Source organism: Bos indicus x Bos taurus, chromosome 4 (assembly GCF_003369695.1).
Source record: "Bos indicus x Bos taurus breed Angus x Brahman F1 hybrid chromosome 4, Bos_hybrid_MaternalHap_v2.0, whole genome shotgun sequence".
Taxonomy (NCBI): Eukaryota; Metazoa; Chordata; class Mammalia; order Artiodactyla; family Bovidae; genus Bos; species Bos indicus x Bos taurus.
The window spans coordinates 52,598,452-52,623,258 of NC_040079.1; the positions used below are offsets into that span (position 1 = coordinate 52,598,452).

General features: G+C 41.1%; 1 protein-coding gene across 2 annotated transcripts in view; it reads right to left on the reverse strand.

The window, feature by feature from the left end:
• Positions 1–24,807, reverse strand: part of CPVL (carboxypeptidase, vitellogenic like) — a 127,747-nt gene that overhangs the window by 41,344 nt on the left and 61,596 nt on the right. For both annotated transcript variants that reach the window (XM_027539417.1, XM_027539418.1), the window contains 4 exons: positions 13,906–14,028; positions 13,210–13,341; positions 7,129–7,227; positions 4,834–5,007 (listed from right to left, as the gene is read on the reverse strand). In XM_027539417.1, the coding sequence (XP_027395218.1) occupies positions 4,834–5,007; positions 7,129–7,227; positions 13,210–13,341; positions 13,906–14,028 (528 nt within the window). The remainder of the gene's footprint in view (positions 1–4,833; positions 5,008–7,128; positions 7,228–13,209; positions 13,342–13,905; positions 14,029–24,807) is intronic.

Consider the following 24,807-nt stretch of genomic DNA (forward strand, 5'->3'; position numbering starts at 1 on the left):
GGGTGGGATGATTTGGGAGAATGGCATTGAAACATGTATAATATCATATATGAAACGAGTCGCCAGTCCAGGTTCGATGCACGATACTGGATGCTTGGGGCTGGTGACTGGGACGACCCAGAGGTATGGTATGGGGAGGGAGGAGGGAGGAGGGTTCAGGATGGGGAACACATGTATACCTGTGGCGGATTCATTTCGATATATGGCAAAACCAGTACAATATTGTAAAGTTAAAAAATAAAATAAAAATTAAAAAAAATAATAAAGTTACTATTTTCCCTTTCATCATAAACATTTTGAAAGGGGATACTTTGAGATCAGGTAAATATTCTGATTCTCATCATACTTTCACTAACTGATGTTAGTATCCACTGTTGATTCTTTCCTGAAACAATTATTACTATACTATTCGTCAAATAATAATTTTTTATTCCATTATTTCCTATACTTTTATTAATTGGATTTTCCTCCTTTTCATTTTTTATTTGTTTGCATCACTATAACCCTGATTTTAAAGAGAATGCATATTAAGGTTTATAGACCAGAATAATGCTTATTAGTAGGTTTTTTCTTTAAATTGGAGGAATGTTGTATTGGTTTCTGCTGTACAACAAGTGAATCAGCCATAAGTTTACCTGTATTCCCTCCCTCTTGGGCCTCCCTTCCAATCCTCCATCCCACCACTCTAGTCGTCACACAGCACCAGGCTGAGCTCCCTGTGTTATACAGCAACTTATCACTAGCTATCTATTTTACACATGTAGGTTTTTATTAGGTCAAGAAAGTCTCATAGTATGGGAGGCTAAATACTGCTCTGCTAAAACATATCTAGTCCTAATCGTTGGAACCAGTGAATGTCACCTTATACAGTGTTAATTAATTAAAAAATAAATATTTTGCAGATTTGATTAACTTAAGCATCTTAAGATAGGGAGATTATCCAGGAGGTCGCTAAATGCAGCCTCATGAATATTTCTAGGAGGAAGCCAATAGGATGTTTGATCACAGAAGAGAAGGCGATGTGAGCACAGAGGGAGATGTTAGAATCATATGCCCACAAGCCAAGGAACGCCAACAGCCACCAGAAGCCAGAATGGATTGTCCCATTAGAGTCATCCTACTGACACCTTGCTTTCAGCCCAGTGAGAGTAGCTTCGTATTTCTAACCTCTAGATTGTGAGAAAATAAATTTCTGTAGTTTACACCATCAAGATTGTGGTAATTCATTACAGCAAGCGTAGGAATCTAATATAGATATCACCATTCCTAGTTTGCTAAAAACTTTCATCCTGGGACTTTCCTAATGGCCAGTGGCTAAGACTTCATGCTCCCAAGGTAGGGGTCCAGAGTTCCATTCCTGGTTCAGTTCAGTTCAGTTCAGTTTGGTTGCTCACTCGTGCCCAAGTCTTTGCGATCCCATGGGCTGCAGCACACCAGGCTTCCTCATCCATCGCCAACTCGCAGAGTTTACTCAAACTCAAGTCTATTGATGAGTGATGCCATCCAACCATCGCATCCTCTGTCATCCTCTTCTCCTCCCGCCTACAATCTTTCCCAGCATCAGGGTCTTTTCAGATGAGTCAGTTCTTCGCATCAGGTGGCCAAAGTATTGGTCATCAGTTCCTGGTTAGGGAACTAAGATCCCACATGCAGCAACTAAGACAAGGTACATCCAAATAAATAAATGAATAAATTAAAAAAATTTTTAACTTTTATCCTAAATGGGTTTTGATTTTGTCAAATTCAGTTTTTGCATCTATTAAGATGAATGTTTTTTATTTTTTCAATGTTTTAGGTGATATATTACATGATGGAACTTCTAATGCAAAAATGTTCTTGCATTTATGAGATCAGCTCAACCTGATATTTGTTATTCACTGGTGGATTACATTGTGTTACTCCTAGTAAGATTTATATTTAACCATGATCTGATTTAATCATCAGTAACTCCAATAGTCCAACAGATTATTTCTCCTTTTAGTTGTCTTAGGAACTGCTAATATGATATTTCAAACTTACCATACAAATATCTAAAATTACTGAAAAGAGAATGACTTTAAGTACACATCCCAAGTAGGTCATCACAAAAAAAGGGTTATGTCTTCACACAGTCTACATAGAAACTGATGTGCTGCAAAGAGTTCTATAAGTTTCCAGAAACCAATGAAGGTCTTCCTCAGCCCATCAGAGAATACTCCACATTGGCTAAAATGAATCAAGTACTAGAAAAAGACTTCCATGTTCTTATGAATAGAAACATGTGCACTATTTTCTATGACAAATTAGTACTGAGTCTTACATAAATATATCCTCGAGGGTACTAATGTTTTAAGCCAGCCTAGGTTGTTCTGATTCCACTGCATACACACTGAGGTTCACCACCATGAACAGACAAGCCAAAGATAATCACTACCCTGTGGTCTATGCCAGCTCTAGCCATGAATATGCAGTCTGTTCCAGCAGCAGCCGCTTTCTGGTCTGCACTCAGACTGACTGCATACTTTGTTCTCTTTCTTTCTGGACATATGATTTATCTGCATCACAAATCTATTCTCTTTTTCTGCAACTGAGAGTTTGAAAGTTTAGAAAATATTCTGATTTCATTGGGATTCATATTGGCAGGCTTAGGATCCATAGGAAACAGAGACAGATATGTTTAAATATCAAAAAGCAGGCTCAACTTTAATCAGCATATTCTTCTTCATCAATCAAGTGGACACTATATGATGATAAGCCAGTATCAAAAGAGTTTTACATCATCAAGTGAACTATATGCCCCATGCTATCCTCACTTGGTTGAGAAAGCAATCATATCTAGTTAAATTTACAGAGTGAGAAAATCTATCTTCCAAGGGCACAAAAAATATACATGGGAACTTCTTTTTCCACTCTCTACTCAAGAAAATCATTGTGCATTCCTTAATGTTATAGCCAATTGTTTTCATCTTGAAGACATAAATGCTGAGTAGTCTATACAGAAACTGATGTGGGTCTCTTTTTGGTTTAATAAATTTGTGGGTAATAAATATATGCTGAATTATGAACAAGTTTAATAGATATATTTTTGACATAGCACTAGTTTAAAGAACTGATTTTTCAATCATCCATTTATTCATTTATGCATTATTGATGTCTGCTTGAGGCTGGTGCTACAACTGACAGCCCATAATGGTAGTACGTGTGCTAAGCACGCTCCCAACGGTAGAGGCCACATGGTCAGAGAGTTCAGAGAAGAGGACAACCAGCAGAGCACTGGGAAGTTGCTCAGAGAAGGCTCCAAGCAGGCAAGCACTAAGGACCACTCACTACATTTCCCCAACAGAATCAAAGATAAGAGTGGTTGAAAGAGAAGGAAAAGGCAAAGAAATGCACAAGGTAACTTTCTCTCTGTCTCATCTAGTTAGACTCTTTCTTGCCTAGAAAGTATTTTGTCAAGTTCTCCAGATTTATAATGGGTTTGTAGAGTCTGCATACCATTGACCTTAGATTATTAGGAATAAAAGTTGTATGTCCAGGAACTGGACTGAAACTCTTTGTACTACAGGCAGGACCAGAAAATAGGTCTTTTAGGTTGGACATATTCTGAATTACAATCTAGTAAGGTTGCATTAGGCCAAGGACTCCCTGGACAGTACTAAGGGTTGTACACTGAACAGTCCCAACATAGACATTGCTGAAATGCGTATTCCTTATGTCATAAAATGGCAGGAGTCTGGTTCAAATAAAAGCAGTGTATCAGGACAATTTTTTAGATAGATAGAAATAAAGTACTTGAGTACAGATTACCATTTGTCTAATTCACGTGTTGGTATACTGGCTGCCATGGTTTTTTGTTTTTTGTTTTTTTTTTTCATCCCAATCCTTACTCTTGCCACTGCCAGGAAACAGAGAAAAAGTAGATCACCTCTGGTGGTGATCTTCTCTGTCATTAGCATACTTACCCTGCCGGGCTGTTCCCAAACCATGCCTAGGACCAATGCTAACAGTCCTAGAAGATCAGAGGAGGAGGTGAGAAGAGAAGGAAAGGGCAAAGAAATGCACAAGGTAAGTTTCTCTCTGTCACCTGCTCGTGGAGACCTTCCCTCACGGTGGGAGTTCTAGGGGTCATAGCTCCTTTGCTTGAACCTCTGGTACCTTCAGCATCGAGTCAGGCAGAACATCTCAGTCAGATACTACAGTGCTCGACTCTACATGCCTCAAAACAGGGACCTTGTCTGAACGTGAGTCTGAGTGAACTCCGGGAGTTGGTGATGGACAGGAAGGCCTGGCGTGCTGCGATTCATGGGGTCACAAAGAGTTGGACACAACTGAGGACTGAACTGAACTGAACTGTCTCATTCATCACTTGAACCTGACAGCCTAGTACAACATTTGGCTTGAAGTAGACACTGAAGAAACTGTGGCTGAGTGATCTGAATGAATGCAATTATCAAGCAAAAAGCATTTTTGGAATAACCAGTTGATTTCATTTAGCCCTGACTTCATTGGCATTAATAATATAAAGCCAATAATAGGGGAAAATTGGCTTACACTAGGCGAGTCATCTTCCTGGCTCTGTTATCCCTCTTTTCTCAAGAAATGATGAGAGGTGGCATGTGCCAAAGAGAATTTCATTTTTAGGAACTAGTAAGGGAAAGTGATTTAATTAAAAGGAAAAAAAAAGAACTTTTACTTCAAAGAAATCAAACAATGCAGTGGTTGTTATTTACATTTGTAAGATATCAGAAGAGTAAAAAATGGTAGGAGTTGAATTACGAGTAAAAGAAGATCACTTCTACTCTGGGTAATCTGAAAAGTTCCTAAAATAGATAGCAACTAAAGTAGCCCTCTTACCTTGTAATTATTCATGATTTCAGTTAACCATGGTTTCACTGACTTGACTGTATCTTCTCGCAAGTACTTTTCAACTTTGGCTCCATCACTAAAAGTCTGGTTTCCCACGTGGATGGCTTGTCTCACGTGGGGGAGGGACAAAAATTTCCCGTAGTAACCTTGATCCTCAGGCTCCTGGCAGAAGGGGCATCAAAAAGACATTAGGAAATACAACTGGGTGGGAACACCATGCTGGGGAACACTTCAGATTTTTCCTAACATATATCACAATGAAGGTTCCCTGGTGGCTCGGGTGGTAGAGAATCCACCTGTAATGCAGGAGACCCGGGTTTGATCACTGGGTCAGGAAGATCCCCTGGAGAAGGGAATGGCTACATACTCCAGTATTCTTGCCTGGAGAATTCCATGGAAAGAGGAACTTGATGGGCTATAATCTATGGGGTCACAAAAAGTCAAACACAATGGAGCAACTGAGTGACTAACATTTTCTTTTCCATACCACAATGAACAAGATGTGACATGACTATTAACTGGTCTTCATCCCAAACATTTTCACTTGGGGGTTTTGAGGAGATTTAGCTCAGAGGTTAAAGCATCTGCCTGCAATGCAGGAGACCTGGGTTCGATCCCTGGGTTGGGAAAATCCCCTGGAGAAGGAAATGGCAACCCTCTCCAGTATTATTGCCTGGAGAATCCCATGGACAGAGGAGCCTGGTGGGCTACAGTCCAGGGGGTCACAAAGAGTTGGACATGACTGAGTGACTTCACTTCACTTCAAATTTTATCCAAAAAGTCTGGATGATCTGATACACTCAGAGCCAATATCCAATTTGCAAATGCTGGATTTTCCTTTTTGTAACTAATATTTGGCCATCTGTGACTCCAATTAAAAACCCCCTTCATGACAAAGATAGATAGGGAAGATGAAGAGGTGAGATTATCAAAGACAATTTGCTCCTTGTTGGAGGCTCTTGGGAAAGAAGGTGAAATGGACCACAAGGAGCCAGGGAGGTGATGTGGTAGATTAAAAGATGAGGACTTCTTTTTTGTGTTCTGCTGTTTATTAAAAACACACACACAAAATAAATACTCTGCTGCTGCTGCTAAGTCACGTTAGTCGTGTCCGACTCTGTGCGACCCCATAGACGGCAGCCCATCAGGCTCCTCTGTCCCTGGGATTCCATAATTTAAGAGGAAAAACATATCAAGTGTAAAAATAGATGATACTTTATGAAGGACATAAATCAAAAGAAAACTTGTCCAAGAGCCTTATTTTTTAAAACCATTGCATAAAAGTCTCTGTAAGATTCATTAAGCTAAAAGGAAAAAAAGGACTAAATGCTGGTTTTTTTTTTTTCAAAAAGTTATGAAATAATTAAAAAACTGTTAAAGTTTGAAATCAACAATTTTGTGAATCATCAACATTTTTTGCTAACTGTGAATACATTACTTTTGAAGAAAAAAATAGAGTTACAAATTTTGCTTCTTTCTTGCCTAGCAAATGTTTTTCTCTTGGTCAAATCTAAGTCCAAAACCCCAGCATTGGCAAATTCCATTGAAATTAGCTTTATATATTATATACGAAATAGTTCATAAATAAGGCAATTTTAAAAACAGAATGCATAGTCATATACCCTAGACTTGGATTATACAATTTCAAATCTCCACTCTGGCTCCCTTTGTCTTATTCGATTAAAGCTCTGCAATAGACATCAACTTTGGCATACTTCTATGAAAGAAACTACTTGAATACTTTGAGAATATTCCAAAGGGCTTAAAGTGAGGGCCATACTAAATGCATTAAAAATCTTAAGTTAAAAGTAAGACAAAGCAAATATTTTCATAAAGGCTTTGGCAGTTTGGGTTATCCAAGCTGTCTTAAGTACAGAACAAATAATGTGGGCATTTTCAAGAAACTCACTACAAGCCTGGAGCTCTGGGGCCTGATACCCAGAGTTGCAATCCTGCAATCCTGGCCCTTCTCCTTCACAAAAAAACTTCTGTATAACAAGCTCTACTGGGGCGGGGGGGCGGGGGGGGGGTGGATTGTGTTAATCAGAGATTTTTCTTTTTGAGTTATCCAGAATATCACACATTCTCAATGGTCAGATTATACAGTATACAACATTGGCAAGGTAAAAGATCCTATAGATTAGTAGACCAAATAATGCAATATAGTTTGGACATGTTTTTCTAGTGTAAAGTCAGCTATAATATTTCCCAGTTCTGAGGAAGTTTGGTTTTGCCAAAAGTTTTAAGCAAACACTATTATGGTTTTTTAAATGTTGTCATTACCGTGCACAGTAAAAGGTTGTAGTAATTAGAACATCCTGTAACATTCTGGAAGTAAGAAGGTTCGCTTATTAAGCCGCCGTCTAGTAGTCGGTCCAGTAACTAGTTTGGGAGAGAGGAGATTGAGGAAAACATCAGGGTAGGTAAATAAGTACAAGCATTTGTTTTTCATTTATTCAGTAACTGTGTCATTCTCACATTGCTTCATTCAACAGTCATTCACCGCACATGTTCTCTGTGCTATAGACACTGTCCAAGGCATTGGGGAAACAGTGGCAAACAAGACAGATAAAAAATGCTTATATTCCAGAAAGAACATTAAACAAGCATTAATAGGTAAAACATGCAGCGTACTAGAGAGTAGTGAGGGCAAAGGAGAAAACTAACAAGGAGAAGGGGAAGAGGAAGTGTCATGGGTGTGTGAGGGCATGTGTGTGTGCCTGGTGCTGGGTGGAGGGGACACTGCAGAGAGGAGGAACAGGTCTCACTGAAGAGATGGCATTGAAGTAAAGACCTGTTGCAGGGAAGAAGCAAGGCATGCAGATACCTAGGAAAAGAACACTCCAAGGAGAGAAAGCAGCAGGCCCAAAGGCCCCAACTGCAAGAGTTGTGGGGAAGGGTTATCATAATATGACCACTGACCACTCTTCCAGGTACGAGGAGGCAGAAGACATACCTCCAGGTGCTTGAAACTGGTGGAAGTAAGCTTTGGACTGCTGGCATTGAAATCCCGGTCATCAACCGGGAGTGAGAGCAATTGGCACATCGTGTGTTTTTCTCAGGTCATGTGGAGCTGCACAATGGCAGGCATGAAGTGGTGGAGAGGGGCATTTAGCCAGGACTGCGGTTTGGCCAAAGGAGTTGGAGGACATGCAAAGGGGGCACAGGTTGAGAATATGTGGGACTGAGCTTGGGTTTACATTGGGTTAAGACCTGCAGGAGTGGGGGGCCGTGAAGGAGCAGTAGCATCCGTGGATCAAAAGACAATGCAGTTGTAGGGTGACAGCTCACAGTGGTATGTTTGGAGAAGTGAGCTGGGAGGACCAGAGGTGGCAGGTGGTGGAAGAGTTTGAATCTGCTGCATCTGAGATTATGAAGTGATTGCCAGCATTTTTTTGCAGGTGGAAAAGGGAATGAGCAGCTAAGGTAAAGAGAACAAGATAACTATTCAGAGGAAACTAAGACTGAGGGAGGGAGTGAGTGAGTTCAGTAGCTCCGTCACTCAGTCTGACTCTTTATGACCCCATGGACTGCAGCATGCCAGGCCTCCCTACTCACATCCGTTGATGCCATCCATCCTCTGTCGTCTGCTTCGCCTCCCACCTTCAATCTTTCCCAGCATCAGGGTCTTTTCCAACGAGTCAGTTCTTCGTATCAGGTGGCCAAAGTATTGGAGTTTCAGCTTCAGCATCAGTCCTTCCAATGAATATTCAGGACTGATCTCCTTTAGAATGGACTGGTTGGATCTCCTTGCAGTCCGAGGGACTCTCAAGAGTCTTCTCCAACACCACAGTTCAAAAGTATCAATTCTTCGGTGCTCAGCTTTATTTATAGTCCAACTCTCACATCCATACATGACTTCTGGAAAAACCATAGCTTTGACTAAACAGACCTTTGTTGGCAAAGTAATGATGGAGAAGGAAAGATGGAGAAGCTCTATACAATGAGCAAAAACAAGACCAGGAGCTGACTGTGGCTCAGATCATGAACTCCTTATTGCCAAATTCAGACTTAAATTGAAGAATGTAGGGAAAACCAGTAGACCATTCAGGTATGACCTAAATCAAATCCCTTATGACTATACAGTGGAAGTGAGAAATAGATTCAAGGGATTAGATCTGATAGACAGAGTGCCTGAAGAACTATGGATGGAGGTTCGTGACATTGTACAGGAGATAGGGATCAAGACCATCCCCAAGAAAAAGAAATGAAAAAAGACAGAATGGTTGTCTGAGGAGGCCTTACAAATAGCTGTGAAAAGAAGAGAAGCAAAAGGCCAAGGAGAAAAGGACAGATATACCCATTTGAAAGCAGAGTTCCAAAGAATAGCAAGGAGAGATAAGAAAGCCTTCCTCAGTGATCAATGCAAAGAAATAGAGGAAAACAATAGAATGGGAAAGACTAGAGATTTCTTCGAGAAAATTAGAGATACCAAGGGAACATTTCATGCAAAGATGGGGTCAATAAAGGACAGAAATGGTATGGACCTAACAGAGCAAAAGATATTAAGAAAAGGTGCCAAGTATACACAGAAGAACTACACAAAAAAGATCTTCATGACCCAGATAATCATGATGGCGTGAACACTCACCTAGAGCCAGACGTCCTGGAGTCCAAAGTCAAGGGGGCCTTAGGAAGCATCACTATGAACAAAGCTAGTGGAGGTGATGGAATTCCAGTTGAGCTATTTCAAATTCTAAAACATGATGCTGTGAAAGTGCTGCACTCAATATGCCAGCAAATTTGGAAAACTCAGCAGTGGCCACAGGACTGGAAAAGGTCAGTTTTCATTCCAATCCGAAAGAAAGGTAATGCCAAAGAATGCTCAAACTACCACACAATTGCACTCATCTCACACATTAGCAAAGTAATGCTCAAAATTCTTCAAGCCAGGCTTCAACAGTACATGAACCATGAACTTCCAGATGTTCAAGCTGGATTTAGAAAAGGCAGAAGAACCAGAGATCAAATTGCCAACATCTGTTGTATCATTGCAAAAGCAAGAGAGTTCCAGAAAAACATCTACTACTGCTTTATTGACTATGCCAAAGCCTTTGACTGTGTGGATCACAAGAAACTGTGGAAAATTTTTCAAGAAATGGGAATACCAGACCACCTGACCTGTCTCCTGAGAAATCTGTGTGCAGGTCAAGAAGCAACAGTTAGAATTGGACATGGAACAACAGACTGGATCCAAATAGGGAAAGGAGTACATCAAGGCTGTATATTGTCACCCTGCTTATTTAACTTATATGCAGAGTACATCATGAGAAATGCTGGGCTGGAAAAAGCACAAGCTGGAATCAAGATCGCTGGGAGAAATATCAATACCCTCAGATGTGCAGATGACACCACACTTATGGCAGAAAGCAAAGAAGAACTAAAGAGCCTTTAGATGAAAGAGGAGAGTGAAAAAGTTGGCTTAAAACTCAACATTCAAAAAACTAAGATCATGGCATCCAGTCCCATCACTTCATGGCAAATAGATGAGGAAACAGTGGAAACAGTGAGAGACTTTATTTGGGGGGGCTCCAAAATCACTGCAGATGGTGACTGCAGCCATGAAATTAAAAGACGCTTGCTCCTTAGAAGAAAAGTTATGACCAACCTAGACAGCATATTAAAAAGCAGAGACATTACTTTGCCAACAAAGGTTTGTCTAGTCAAAGCTATGGTGTTTTCAGTAGTCATGTATGGATGTGAGAGTTGGACTATAAAGAAAGCTGAACACCGAAGAATTGATGCTTTTGAACTGTGGTGTTGGAGAAGACTCTTGAGAGTCCCTTGGATTGCAAGGAGATCCAACCAGTCCACCCTAAAGGAGATCAGTCCTGAATATTCATTGGAAGGACTGATGCTGAAGCTGAAATTCCAATACTTTGGCCACCTCATGGGAAGAGTTGACTCATTGGAAAAGACCCTGATGCTGGGAAAGATTGAAGGCGGGAGGAGAAGGGAATGACAGAGGATGAGATGGTTAGATGGCATTACCGACTCGATGGACGTGAGTTTGAGTAAGCTCTGGGAGTTGATGATCAACATGGAAGCCTGGCATGCTGCAGTCCACAGGGTTGCAAAGAGTCTGACACGACTGTGACTGAACTGAACTAAACTGATTGCATAAGTTGAAACACATTTTCCCACTACCTGCTGACTTACCTAAGTATCATTTTATTTCCCTTGAAAAAGCAAAAGCGTTTTCATTTATCACGCAAGATTCTGGACCAGTGATCCACAGAGACATTGCATACCTTCAGGATTTTGGGGTGGGGGTGTGGTTCTCTTTTTTCTGGTGAATCTGGTTTGGGAGAGACCTCATATGCCATTTTCTCATTGTCTCGGAATATACAAAACACCTGAACTTCTCAATAGTTTCACTAATTCCGTGGGTGCTTAGGCTGCTGGAGCATGCACCACAGACATCTATCTGCTTTATTTATCCCCCTACCTTTTTTAAAAAAAGAAATGTGGACCATTTTTCAAGTCTTTATTGAATCTGTTACAATATTGCTTCTGTTTCATGTTTTGGTATTTTGGCTGTGAGGCATGTGGGATCTTAGCTCCCCCACCATGGATCTCACACCCACCCCCTGCATTGGAAAGCAAAGTCTTAACCACTGGGCTGCCAGGGAAAGTGAAAGTCACTCAGTCATGTCCGACTCTTTGCAACCCTATGGACCATACAATCCATGGAAATCTCCAGGCCAGAATACTGGAGTGGGTAGCCTTTCCCTTCTCCAGGGAATCTTACCAACCCAGGGATCAAACCCAGGTCCCCCCATTGCAGGCAGATTCTTTACCAGCTGAGCCACAAGGGAAGCCCAAGAATACTGGAGTGGGTAGCCTATCCCTTCTTTAGTGGATCTTCCTGAGCCAGGAATCCAACCAGGGTCTGCTGCATTACAGGCAGATTCTTCACCAACTGAGCTCTCAGGGAAGCCCCAGGACTGCCAGAGAAGTCCCTCTTTATTCCTTTGAAGCTATCAAATGTTCTTGTTCTTGATATTGCTTAATCCCTGTATGCTTCTTCAAAAACACATCGCCTGTCTCATGTGCAGATGGGCCTCATCCAATGTTATATTTCATATTAATTCTAAATTCTGAAAGTTTAGTCCTTTTTACCCTTCCTGCCTACCACAGTAAATAGCCTAAAACCAGTCTTGAAAATACTGTGATTGTGAGTTGAAGAATGACCCAGCATGTCTCCAATAAGATCCTTCTTCCGTCACATTCACAATTGCGTAAGAAATCCTGTATGCACACTGTAGCCATATCAAGGGTCCTGGAGCAGAAAGGGGAGCCCACCAGCATCCTGCAGAGTGACCCAGGACTTCCTGAGCTCCAGCACTCACACAGCTTGCTGCTGTCAGAATTCACAGCATCACTCCCTGGGGATTTTCAGGTAGTGCCCTGGCTATTTGTAAAATGGAGCATCATTTTGTTACCCCACTCTTCTCCATAAATTTGTATGTCTCCTGTTTTGATCTGAACCAGCTGACCTGCAGCGCCTTAAGTCTATTAATATCAGGCCTCAGCTTTAATAATAACAATGCTGTTAGGTTAACGGTGACAGGCTGTGCTTTCAATAACAAGATTAAAGGCCTCAAAATTCAGTCACACCACATTTACTGGGTCAAACATCATGGCTTTATGGCAAAGGTGGCATAACCCCAAGGAAGACTGCTTACACATGATCTTTGTTCGCACAGGCCAGCAAACAAACAAAGTCCCCCATGTATCCTAATATTTAGTAGAGTCTTAGGTTTTAAACAACCAAAAAAAAATGGTTCAAGAACATAATCATATTATTGGATCCTCAAATTCAATTTTAGGAGAGTGATGTGATGATATTCACAAAAGCCAACAGCTCTTTGCAAAAGTTGCAAACGACCACACCACCGTTTATACTCTTTGTTCCAGACACACAGGCACATGTGACATTTGTTAAACTGCGGCCACTTCCCCAGCTGGAGCCCCGTGTGCAGATATTCCCCTCTGAAGGGCTTAGAGCACATGTGGACGCATATGCATCCACTTTCCAGGTTGCCTTTCTTCTGATTTCCCTATAGCAGGGATGCCTCGAGGGCGACACAGCATGTACAGAAATCAAAACAGTTAATGAAAGACACAGTTATATAAACACCCCGAGGTGATCTCAGGTTTAAAATATTGCCAAAGTAAATTCAAAGAAACCCAGATGGTCCTTTTCTTCCTTATGAGCCCACTCGTCTCGCCTCCTGACTGTGACAGCACCCCGGATACAGCTTCTCTAACAATAAAACACCAGGCCAGGCACCCCAGTGCTTCCAGGACCTTCTCAGATGGTGCTTATTGCTCCAGGGCAGCGCGGGACCTAGAACTCACTTCAAAGGCTTGAAGCCACTTCTCCTGGTGGATGAATTTCACGCAGTCATTGCACTGCTTCTGGAAGTACTTTTTCTCCTGCTCATCCAACAAGCCAATTTGGAACAGGAATGATGGGTAGCCCTCTATGATCTGAGGAGAAAAGAGGCAAACACAGACACGACAGGGAGAGAAAGGGATGTGAGGGGAGCCCGTCTGCTTGAGAAATAACCCTCTGTAACTTGTTAATTAGTGGAGCGGGACAACACACACACACAACACACATAATGCATACACAATACACCACACCCACACAGACATAAAACTTACAAACACACAAACATACGTCACAGGCATCACCTACCACACAACATATGCAAATACACCACACAAACACACATACACATATATACCACATAACCACACAACACACATACACACCCATATATCACATACATACACAAAATACACACAAACACACCAAGCACAGGCACTCACACACTGACACTTGCACTCAGCCAACCTACGCTGACACAGTAAGTTGACACCATAGAACATTTGGTAAAAATTAGAAGATTGAAATCATTAGAAAGCATTTGAGGAACAGTATTTCCCTTTATGAAGTTAGGTCTCTAGGGTTAAGAGGAGCCTCTGTCTGATTAAAGGGGATTGCATCTCCTTAAGGAACAAAATGGAAAGGAAAGAAGAGCCACCTACCGACTTGGGATCAAAATACGCGTCTCCGAGAGCAATTCCCTTCAGGTTGATCTTCATGGTCGTCACAGGGTTGAGTATGTGGATGTAGTGGGCGATGGCTGGCACGTACTTCCCAGCGTAAGACTGAGAAGGGCAGACATTAGAACAAACCATCACATATCGGTGCTACTAAAATGGCACATTTAGGTGAATTAAAATCACAATCAAACAAGCAGGATTTCCACAAGACTTGCACGATGCATTTTATTCTTAACCTCACACTGCAAATTTCACAACAGCGCAGAGCTCAGTCCCTTCCTTCTTTTGTCATCCCCAACAGTACCAAGTGACGTGCAAGTTACAGGTCAGAAGTACAAAGTACTAAGTGAACGTTCTAATTTCTTTCCAAAAGAAAATAACATGGACACAATTCTGCCATCCTTAGGGTTTCTCTTACCAGAAAGTTCCATTGCAAGCTTTATTTAAAAAAAAAAAAAATCTAAATCCAAAGTTAAGATTTCAAAATCTGTATAATGATGCCAAAATTTGAAATCAACATGTATTAAAGGAAGAGGAAAAGGAAAAATTATATTTATTGGCCACTAAAATGGTCACTTGAACTTACCTCTGTTTTCAGCCTTTTACAGTAAAAGGCTCTTTTTAAATTTTGAAATATTTTGTGGACATAAACATGATAATAATTCTTTTAGATTATTCTGAAAAGAGCTATTATTGGTTGTGATATTTAAAAATAGTTCTGTATTCCTTCCATGAAAAAGCTGCCTTCCTGACATCTCCACTTGTGTGTCTAGTATTAAACTTCCTATGTTCAAAATGAAGCTGCAACCCTCCAATCCTCCCTGCAGCCTCTCTTTCCATTAATGTTAACTTTGTTCTTCTAACTGCTCAGGCCAACACACTTGGTCTTGTCCTCTTTCATGCAAACCTCACAAAAGTCCATCAGTGAATCTCATCAACTCTATCTATTCTATCAAGACAAACGCAGAATCCAGTGTCTTTCCACATCCATACTTTACTACCTTGCCCCAGGTCACCATCATCTCTCGCCTAGATTCTTGCAGTAGCCTCCTCAATGGGCCTCTGTTTTTGCTCTTCCAGTTTAATTTCAAGACAGTGGTCTGTCAAATAAGATCAAGCAACTCCTCTGCTCAAACCCGCTAATGACTTCCCATCTCCCTCAAAGCAAAAGCCAAGTCCTTTTTCTGAGGCATAAGGGCTGACATGATTTGCTCACTTCCCTCACATTATCCTCTACTGTCCTCTTGCTCATCATCTCCAGCCCCTCTCAGACCAAATCTTAACTGTGATCTGCACTATTCCTTCCCTTGCATTAGCTGTTCCTGTCCCTGGAATGCTCTTTCCCGGATATCCATCTGGTTAACTCCCTCACTTCCTTAAGTGAGGCTTTCTCAGAGTTGCCCTCCCTAACACTACTTTTTGATATTTTATACTCCCTTTCTCTCCTTTTTCATCTTAATCTTTATCATTCTCCAACAGACTTTTATTATCTTGTGCATTGTTATCCTCTACCCACTCTAGAACAGAAGACCCATGAACACAGAGAGATGTCTATTTTGTTTATGAATGTTTTCCCTGTGCCTGGTGCTGTGTTTTTGTGTGTGCTCAATAAACAGCTGCTGAATGAATGAATTTTGAGTTAACTTACATGCCTTTGAGAATCAGCAGTGCACATATGTTTTAGATAGACTAGAGGCATTAGGTGGGTACATATAGACCTGTAGAACTTTCACAGTATTTTCAAGGCTTTCCAGGGCTCCAAAGTTCACAGTCTGAGAATTCTGGAAAGTTTTCATTTTTATTCCATGCCACAATCATATGCTGGAGTTGTTATTCCCATGTCGACGTAAGGACATTGGGGCTCAAAGAAGTTAAGTGGTAGAGCCAGAATTAAACCTTGTCTGAGTGTAGGAGTGAGTGAAAGTCGCTCAGTCATGTCTGACTCTTTGCGACCCTGTAGTCCATGGAATTCTCCAGCCCAGAATACTGGAGTGGGTAGCTTTTCCCTTCTCCAGGGGATCTTCCCAACCCAGGATCGATCCCAGGTCTCCCGCATTGCAGGCGATTCTTTACCAGCTGAGCCACAAGGAAAGCCCAAGAATACTGGAGTAGGTAGCCTATCCCTTCTCCAGTGGATCCTCCCATCCCCTGGATCGAACCCACGTCTCCTGTGTCTCCTGCCATTGCATACAAATTCTTTACTGCTGAGCCACCAGGGAAGCCCAATTTTAAAAGTGAAAGTGAAAGTCGCTCAGTCCTGTCTGACTCTTTGAGATTCCATGAACTATACAGTCCATGAAATTCTCTAGGTGAGAGTACTGGAGTGGGTAGCCTTTCCCTTCCCCAGGGGATCTTCCCAACCCAAGGATCGAACCCAGGTCTCCTGTATTGCAGGCAGATTCTGTACCACTGGCCTATCAGGGAAGCCCCAAATGTGGTCTGACCTATTCTGAATCCTAAACCACCTCCAAATTATGAAAGAAGAACGTAATTTCCATAGTTTATATAAAATCACCTCACTAATGAACTCCTCTTGTAATAATAATTATTTAGGCAAAGTGTTGAATCAAAGTGTACTCATGAGTGGGCTTCCCAGGTAGCATTAGTGGTAAAGAACACACCTGCCAATGCAGGAGATGTAAGAGATGCGGGTTCAATTCCTGGGATAGGAAGATTCCCTGGAGGAGGACACGGCAACCCATTCCAATATTCTTGCCTGAAGAATCCCAAGGACAGAAGAGCCTGGGGGGTTACAGTCCAAAGAGTCTCAGAGTTGGACATGGCTAAAGTGACTTGCACAGCACATACTCACGAGTACACTTTAACATCCCTATGTGGTGTTATCAAGATGTGCTTACATGTCTGAAATTTGGCTTGTATAATTTTGCTATATTCTCTTTTTAGGGACAGTAAGTCTATCAAGTAATAGTTCTACAAATTGACCCCAAAAAGCAAACATTTTCGAATAATCATTTCACTGGTAAAGATCTATTATGTACTCTTCATTCAGTGGTGGTTTATCTGACAACTTTTCTGTCAAAGGTATCATGATAGATACTTGAGTAGACACAAAAATAAATAAATCACAAAACACAATTTCTTTAAAAAATACATTATGGAAAACTTGACTCAAATGTGATTAAGGCTAAGTTTACCATTTTCATGGCTTATTATTTCTACCATGTGTACATTGCCCAGCACATACTAGGTACATAAAAAGACATCTGATAAATGAATGACTCGTCTGACATTTCTAAACATTTTTTTCTCTATTGGAAATTAGTACAAATGCTAAAAAAGTATACCTTCCAGTGATGTTATCACTCAAGTTGTCTTGTTATAAGACCTGGCAATAAAACCCCTCATTTGCCTTTTTCAGAGATAGAAGAGTGTGTATTTTATAGGTAGTGATGACAAATCTAGACTAAAACAGTCACATTTTTATGGCACCTTCCCCTTTGTGATCATCATGTATCTCTGAGATATATTCAGGCAGGAGATTAAGAAGGAACACCCTCTCAGTTTCCGAGCATCTACTATGAACATGTTATTTCCCTTACTCTAATTTGAGCCAATGTAAAGTTAACATTATCTTCCTATATTTTAAAATCATGAAAACAAAGGTCTGTGCATTTCAGTCATGTGCCCACTTGGAATTCTATCCAGGCTTCGCTGCCTCCACTCTTCCCATTTCTCTCATCAAATCACATTTCAATCAACAGTCCTGAAATGATTGCGAGTCTCTGGTCCCCAGAACTGGGACCCACTCTTGGATTAGCCACTGCACACTTGCCAAGTGGATCACTTACAGAAAATAAGAAAGTGAAATGTTTTTAAAAAAAAATTTTGTTTTATTGGGCTTCCTGGGTGGCTCAGTGGTTATATATATATATATATATATATATATATATCCGTCTGCCAATGCAGGAGACTCAAGAGATGCAGGTTCAATTCCTGGGTCGAAAAGATCCCCTGGAGTAGGAAATGGCAACTGCTCCAGTATTCTTGCCTGGAAAATTCCATGGACAGAGATGCCTGGCAGGCTATAGTCCAAGGGGTTGCAAAGAATCAAACATATATCTATAGTCATCAAGACAGTATGGTCCTGGCACAAAGACAGAAATATAGATCAATGGAACAAAATAGAAAGCCCAGAGATAAATCCACACACCTATGGACACCTTATCTTTGACAAAGGAGGCAAAAATATACAATGGAGAAAAGACAATCCCTTTAACAAGTGGTGCTTGGAAAACTGGTCAACCACCTGTAAAAGAATGAAACTAGAATACTTTCTAACACCATACACAAAAAGAAAATCAAAATGGATTAAAGATGTAAATGTAAGACCAGAAACTATAAAACTCTTAGAGGAAAACAAAGGAAGAACACACTCTGACATAAATCACAGCAAGATCCTCTATGACCCCCTCCCAGAGTAATGGAAATAAAAACAAAAATAAACAAATGGGGCCTAATTAAACTTAAAAGCTTTTTCACAAGGAAGGAAACTATAAACAAGGTGAAAAGGCAGCCTTCAGAATGGTAGAAAATAATAGCAAATGAAACTGACAAGGAATTAATCTCCAAAATATACAAGCAGCCCATGGAGCTCAAAACCAGAAAAATGAATGACCCAATCAAAAAGTAGGCCAAAGAATTAAACAGACGTTTCTCCAAAGAAGACATACAGATGGCTAATAAACACATGAAAAGATGCTCAAACTCATTCATTATCAGAGAAATGCAAATCAAAACCACAATGAGGTGCCATCTCACACTGGTCAGAATGACTGTCATCAAAAAGTCTACAAACAATAAATGCTGGAGAGGGTGTGGAGAAAAGGGAACCCTCTTACACTGTTGGTGGGAATGCAAACTAGTACAGCCACTCTGGAGAAGAGTGTGGTGATTCCTTAAAAAACTGGATCTAGAACTGCCATATGACCCAGCAATCCCACTGCTGGGCATACACACCGAGGAAACCAGGACTGAAAGAGACACATGTACCCCAGTGTTCATCGTAGCACGGTTTACAATAGCTAGGACGTGGAAGCAACCTAGATGTCCATCAGCAGACAAACGGATAAGGAAGTTGTGGTACATATACACAGTGGAATATTACTCAGCTATAAAAACAAATGCATTTGAGTCAGTTCAAATGAAGTGGATGGAACTGGAGTCTAGTATACAGAGTGAAGTATGTCAGAAAGAGAAACACCAATATAGTATATTAACGCATGTATATATGGAATTTAGAAAGATAGTAACAACAACCCTATATGCAAGACAGCAACAGAGACACAGACATAAAGAACAGACTTTTGGACTATGTGGGAGAAGGCAGAGGTGGGATGATTTGAGAGAATAACATAGAAACATATATATTACCATATGTAAAATAGATGACCAGTGCAAGTTTGATGCATGAAGCAGGGCGCTCAAAGCCAGTGCTCTGGGACAACCCAGAGGGATGGGGTGGGGAGGGAGGTGGGAGGGGGCTTCAGGATGGAGGGACACATGTGCCCCCGTGGATGATTCACGTTGATGTGTGGCAAAAACCACCACAACATTGTAAAGTAATTAGCCTCCAATTAAAATTAAAAAAAAAAGAATCAGACACGACTGAGCACACGTGCACTCTGCAGTCACTATACGTGTGTGTGTGTGTACATATATATATGTCTATATGTATATAGGTAGTTCATATAAGGGGCTTCCCAGGTGGTGCTAGTAGTAAAGAACCCACCTGCCAATGCAGGAGACAAAAGAGATGCAGTTTCCATCTCTGGGTTGGGAGGATTGCCTGGAGAAGGGCATGGCAACCCACTCCAGTACTCTTGCCTGGAGAATCCCGTGGAGTGAGGAGCCTAGCTGGCTACAGTCCATAGGGTTGCAGAGTTGGACACGACTGAAGCAACTTAGCAGGCAGGCATGGGTAGTAATATAACCACATCCAAAACAGATTCCTCAATGTTCAGTCCATATCTGCTAACCTGGCAGTTATGATGTTTGCCTCGGTTTTTGCTTTTTAATGACTCACACACTTCCTTGCCCTGTGTCAGGGTGACAAATCCTTCCCTGTTGTTTTCATTAATCATTCCACTGGTTGAGTGACTCAGACTGTCAAAACAGTAGACAATTATAGGATTATTTTATGGAAAGTGGACAGCGAAACATTATAATGAAATCTCAATTATTTTCATTCTCCTTGCTGAGACACATTTCTTTCTTTATTTTTCAAGATTAGATTTGTTTATTCTTTCTGAACCATTTATTTCTCGATTTAACAATTCTCTGACCACTGAGAACACTTTAAAAGATAACCAGACAATAAATCAAGTGAAAAGACCCTGATGCTGGGAAAGACTGAGGTCAGGAGGAGAAGGGGACGACAGAGCATCCGATGGTTGGATGGCATCACCGACTCAATGGACATGTGTTTGGGTGGACTCCGGGAGTTGGTGATGGACAGGGAGGCCTGCCATGCTGCAGTTCATGGGGCCGCAAAGAATCGGATACAACTGAGGCAACTGAACTGAACCGATTTGATTTTACCCAGTTTTCCCTTTTCCAGATATGATTTTAAATAGAATAGAAGCCCAGACTCTGCGGGGAGAAATTAGGTGTGGTTGTCTTATAGATGAGAAATGGACTATTTGGCCCCTTAGGACTTATAGTTATGATCCTGTAATTTTATGAACTCTTGCCTCTTTTGTTCTGAGTTCTACCCATAACAACAAATAAAGCAACGACAACCACAATTATCAGCCCTGTGGTTTCTCTGATCTCTGGCTGGGGTTCACCAATGTGGGCAGCAGCTGGCCAAGGAAGTTCCTGAAGTCTATGAGTTAACACTAACCTTCTACTTTCGGATCAGACCCTGGCCTCATAAAAGCTCGGAACAGCATCAAAGCAATTATAAAAGGAAAGAGGAAAAGTGTGGCCAGAAACTATCTGAACACATACTATTTTAGAATTCAGCAGTGACCTTCAAATGAGGAACTCAGATAAACATATTTAACCATCATAATAATTCAAACTCGATTAGCAATCAACATGTCAGGATTTTAGTCTGCCCCTAGTAATTACTCCTTTCCAATATTTAAAGAAGTTGCGATTTCCAGCACTATCCTGATATGGTTCCTTTGCTCCACAGTGACCATATTTTGAGCTCACCCCTGGCAAGAAGGGCCAGAGATAATTAGTGTATGTTTGTTTGTGCTCGTATTTGTTGGAGCTTAAAGGAGCAACAAACCTAGACTTTTCCTCTGACATCAGAAGGATCTCAGAATTCAGCTCTCAATCTTTTATTTCTCCCACGAGAGAAAAAGGTCTCAACATTACAGTTGAACAGTGGTTTTGAATCTTGGTCTGCAATCTTTCTGAGTTCTTAAATGATGTTTGGAACAGCCTAATGGAAATCATGTTAGGAGCATACTGTACTCGTAAAAATAGTCTAGAGAGAATGTAATGCTTGGTTAATTATCCAGATGTGTAAAAGCACAATGCAATTGGACTTAAAGAAACTTGTAATTGTGTATTCCGTCGGAATCTCTCCCTTCTTACATGTTTCAACAACATTCACAGCAGACTTACTGCAGGCCTGCCACCCGGTTACTTTTAAGGAAGGAAAAAAAAATTATATCTAAAAATCAAGTTTCAATCAGCTCCTCCAGAAGAAAAAAAAAACCACCATGTCAGAGAATAATACTTTAATGGAAACAATGTCCTCTGACAGAAACTTCACATATGTTAGCAGTTACCATTGTGTAAGCTACTCTCCGTCGTCTACATTTCTTACTAAAGTAGACGCCGTTATATTCATTCTGTGACTTGCTTCTAAGTATACCTTTTATGGTAAAACTTACAGAAACTTTATCCGTGATAATGAGCAATGGCTTTTAAATCTGGTTGCCAAGTGTCACTATTTACTGGCCCTAGCCCCTTACCTCTGCTTGAAAGTGGAAAAAGGCCATTGTTAGCTTCAGCAATGACACAATGAGGAACATCAGGTCATCAATGCCCTTTTCCCTGCTTTGTCACCAAGTCCCCAGCCACTCCAGGTGGGATGAACGTACCTCAAGAATTCACTTCAGGGCTGGTGAGAACCCTTCCATGCTCAGGAGAAAAAACAGGTGAGCTCTCCTTGTGGACAGAGTCACACCAGTTTCATGTTGTCTAGCTGTCCCCAAGCACAGATTGTGGTGGAGCTACTCCCATGTATGAGGGTGATCAAAGTGAACATGGCTTTAAGAGGGGGACGTGCCTTGAAGAGAATTTTACGACAAAAACTGGTGAAAAGCCTAAGCTGCATGGAGTCACACAGGACACAGCAGTCAAGAGGACCGGATTATGCTAGGACAACCTTGACTTCATCTAGCCTTGCGATAGAATCTTATTTCACTCAGCACCATTATTTCTACTGAAGAGAGAAGAGGGGTAACCTTAACACACCTAGTTCAGAAAATTAATGAATGGGGAAAACTAGAACTTTGGTTTCTACATAACAGATTGTGGTAATCTCTACAACTTCCTAGACATTGCTAGACCATGCATCATCTAATTTCAAGACCACACTGCTGTGATTAAAAAAAGGGGGCGGCTTCTAATATGATTTTACCTAAATAGCTATTTTTCTTGACTATGGGCTTAAAAAGAAATGCAGAATCTACAGGAATAGACATATAAGAAAAACATTTTGATCTGTATCCAACTTTTAGTCACATGAATTTATGAAAAAGTGTCTAATGCCTTCCAAATGATATATTTCTATTTTGTTTTGAGATGATGCTGCTTTAAAAAATAATTCCATCAGTGACTACAATAAGTGAAAAAGATGCACCTTACCTCCCCCTAACTCTGGCCTCGGTGCCGATTTTAGAGAAATTCATACCCAGCTTGAAGCCAGGTGATTCGATCAGAGGAGTAAACACTTTTGTTTAGAGACTGTAGTTAATTCAACTTTTATTTATTTATTTTTTTAATTCAACTTTTAAATAAAGAGCATGAACATACTGGACCACAGTCAACAAACTGAATCCTTCATTTGCTCACTGTCGATAGAACTCAGTAGGCTGAAGCTGTGCATAACAGATTTAATTTAGTATTTCCGGTCCCCAGCCTACACATCTCCTCTAATCAGGTATTATTTGTGTCGCCATGCTGCTTGGTCCAGCACGGTAGCTCACTTCAGACAAAGTTTATAATTACTTCTGATTTACTCGTATTCTTTTCCATGTAACTAAAGAATCAGTAAATATGTGCTGATTTGACTTAGATATGCTATCCAAAAGCCTGAGGCCCAATTTGCAAACATTTCCATATGCCCCCATTCAGTTCTTCAGGTTGCAGCTTAAATCTTGACTTTTCTAATATTAAACACATTAAATAGTCAAAATCCGTTTTCAATTCTAAAAGAAAATATTGGCAAGTCAGAAGAACATAACTGAAAATAGACATCTGTCATGAGCTCAAGAGTTAAAGCAGCTCAAATGTTATCTAATAAAATTCAGCAAGTTCCACGCTTTGAGAAATAATTACATTCCAAGGACTTCAAGCCTTTAGATCATTTGAAACCTCCATTTACCCCATAAAACTTTATGATCAAAGCCAAGCCTTTATGATTAAAATGAAGTCTTGGCCAGAAAGACAGAAATATCCAAGAAGCTGGGAACTTCTTTACTGTTTGTATAAGGCTAGGTTAGTAACCCTTAGTGGAGAAGGCAATGGCAACCCATTCCAGTGCTCTTGCCTGGAGAATCCCAGGGACAGAGGAGCCTGGTGGGCTGCTGTCTATGGGGTCGCACAGAGTCAGACACAACTGAAGCAACTTAGCAGCAGCAGCAGCAGTAACCCTTAGAGACTGCACAAAATATGGAAAGGATGTTTGACTCCCTTGTACAGACAGATCTATTCTGTGGGAATAGGTGGGTTCCGGAGACAGTGCAGTTTGTGAGGAATGTGCAGCCAGGCTCCAGAAAGCATCTCCATGAAGGGGGTTACAATCCTTAGCTTGTCCCTTGACCACAGTCCTTGGGTTCTGGAGTCTGGCTGCTTAGGTTCTAATTCTGGGCTGGATGAGCTTGTAACCTCTCCAAGTCTCATTTATCTCAGCTGTAAAATGGGTATGATGATAACAGCGCTAGCTTCATAAGGCAGTTGTGAGGATTAAATAAGGAAATGCATGAAACTGTGCTCAGCATCATGCCTGTCATATGATCCACTCTCAATAAATATTCTCAAGTAAGATCTACAAATAAAACAAAGGGACTAAATACTCCAGAAGGTCCCCTTTGTTGTAGTTTAGTCGCTCAGTTGTGTCCAACCAGTGTGCCCGGCAGGCTCCTCTGTTCTTGGAATTCCCCACAAGAATACTGGAGTGGGTTGCAATTTCCTTCTCCAGAAGGTCCCCTTCTAACTACCAAATTCAAGGATCACAAGCCTGGGCTAAGACAAAGGTGTGGCTTTCATAAACAAGTATAAACCTATCACTTGGATAGTTCTCCCAGCCTACCCCTTTACAACTGTGTCAGTGCTTGAAATTCCCCTATTACAAGTATCCTTCTATGGCTTAGGCTCTGTCCTCTATTCAAAGACAAGTATATTGGGAAGAGGCTTCCCTGGTGGCTCTGTGATAAAGAATCTGCCAACAATGCAGGAGACGCGAGTTCGATCCCTGGGTCAGGAAGATCCCCTGGAGAAGGGCATGGCAATCCCCTTCAGTACACTTGCCTAGAGAATCCCATGGACAGAGGCGCCTGGTGAATTGCAGTCAATAGTATCACACAGAGTCAGACACAACTGAAGCGACTAATCAGCAGCAGCATGCTGGGAGTATGCGTAATCTAATTTTCTCTAATGGACAGTGAGCTGGTGACAGGT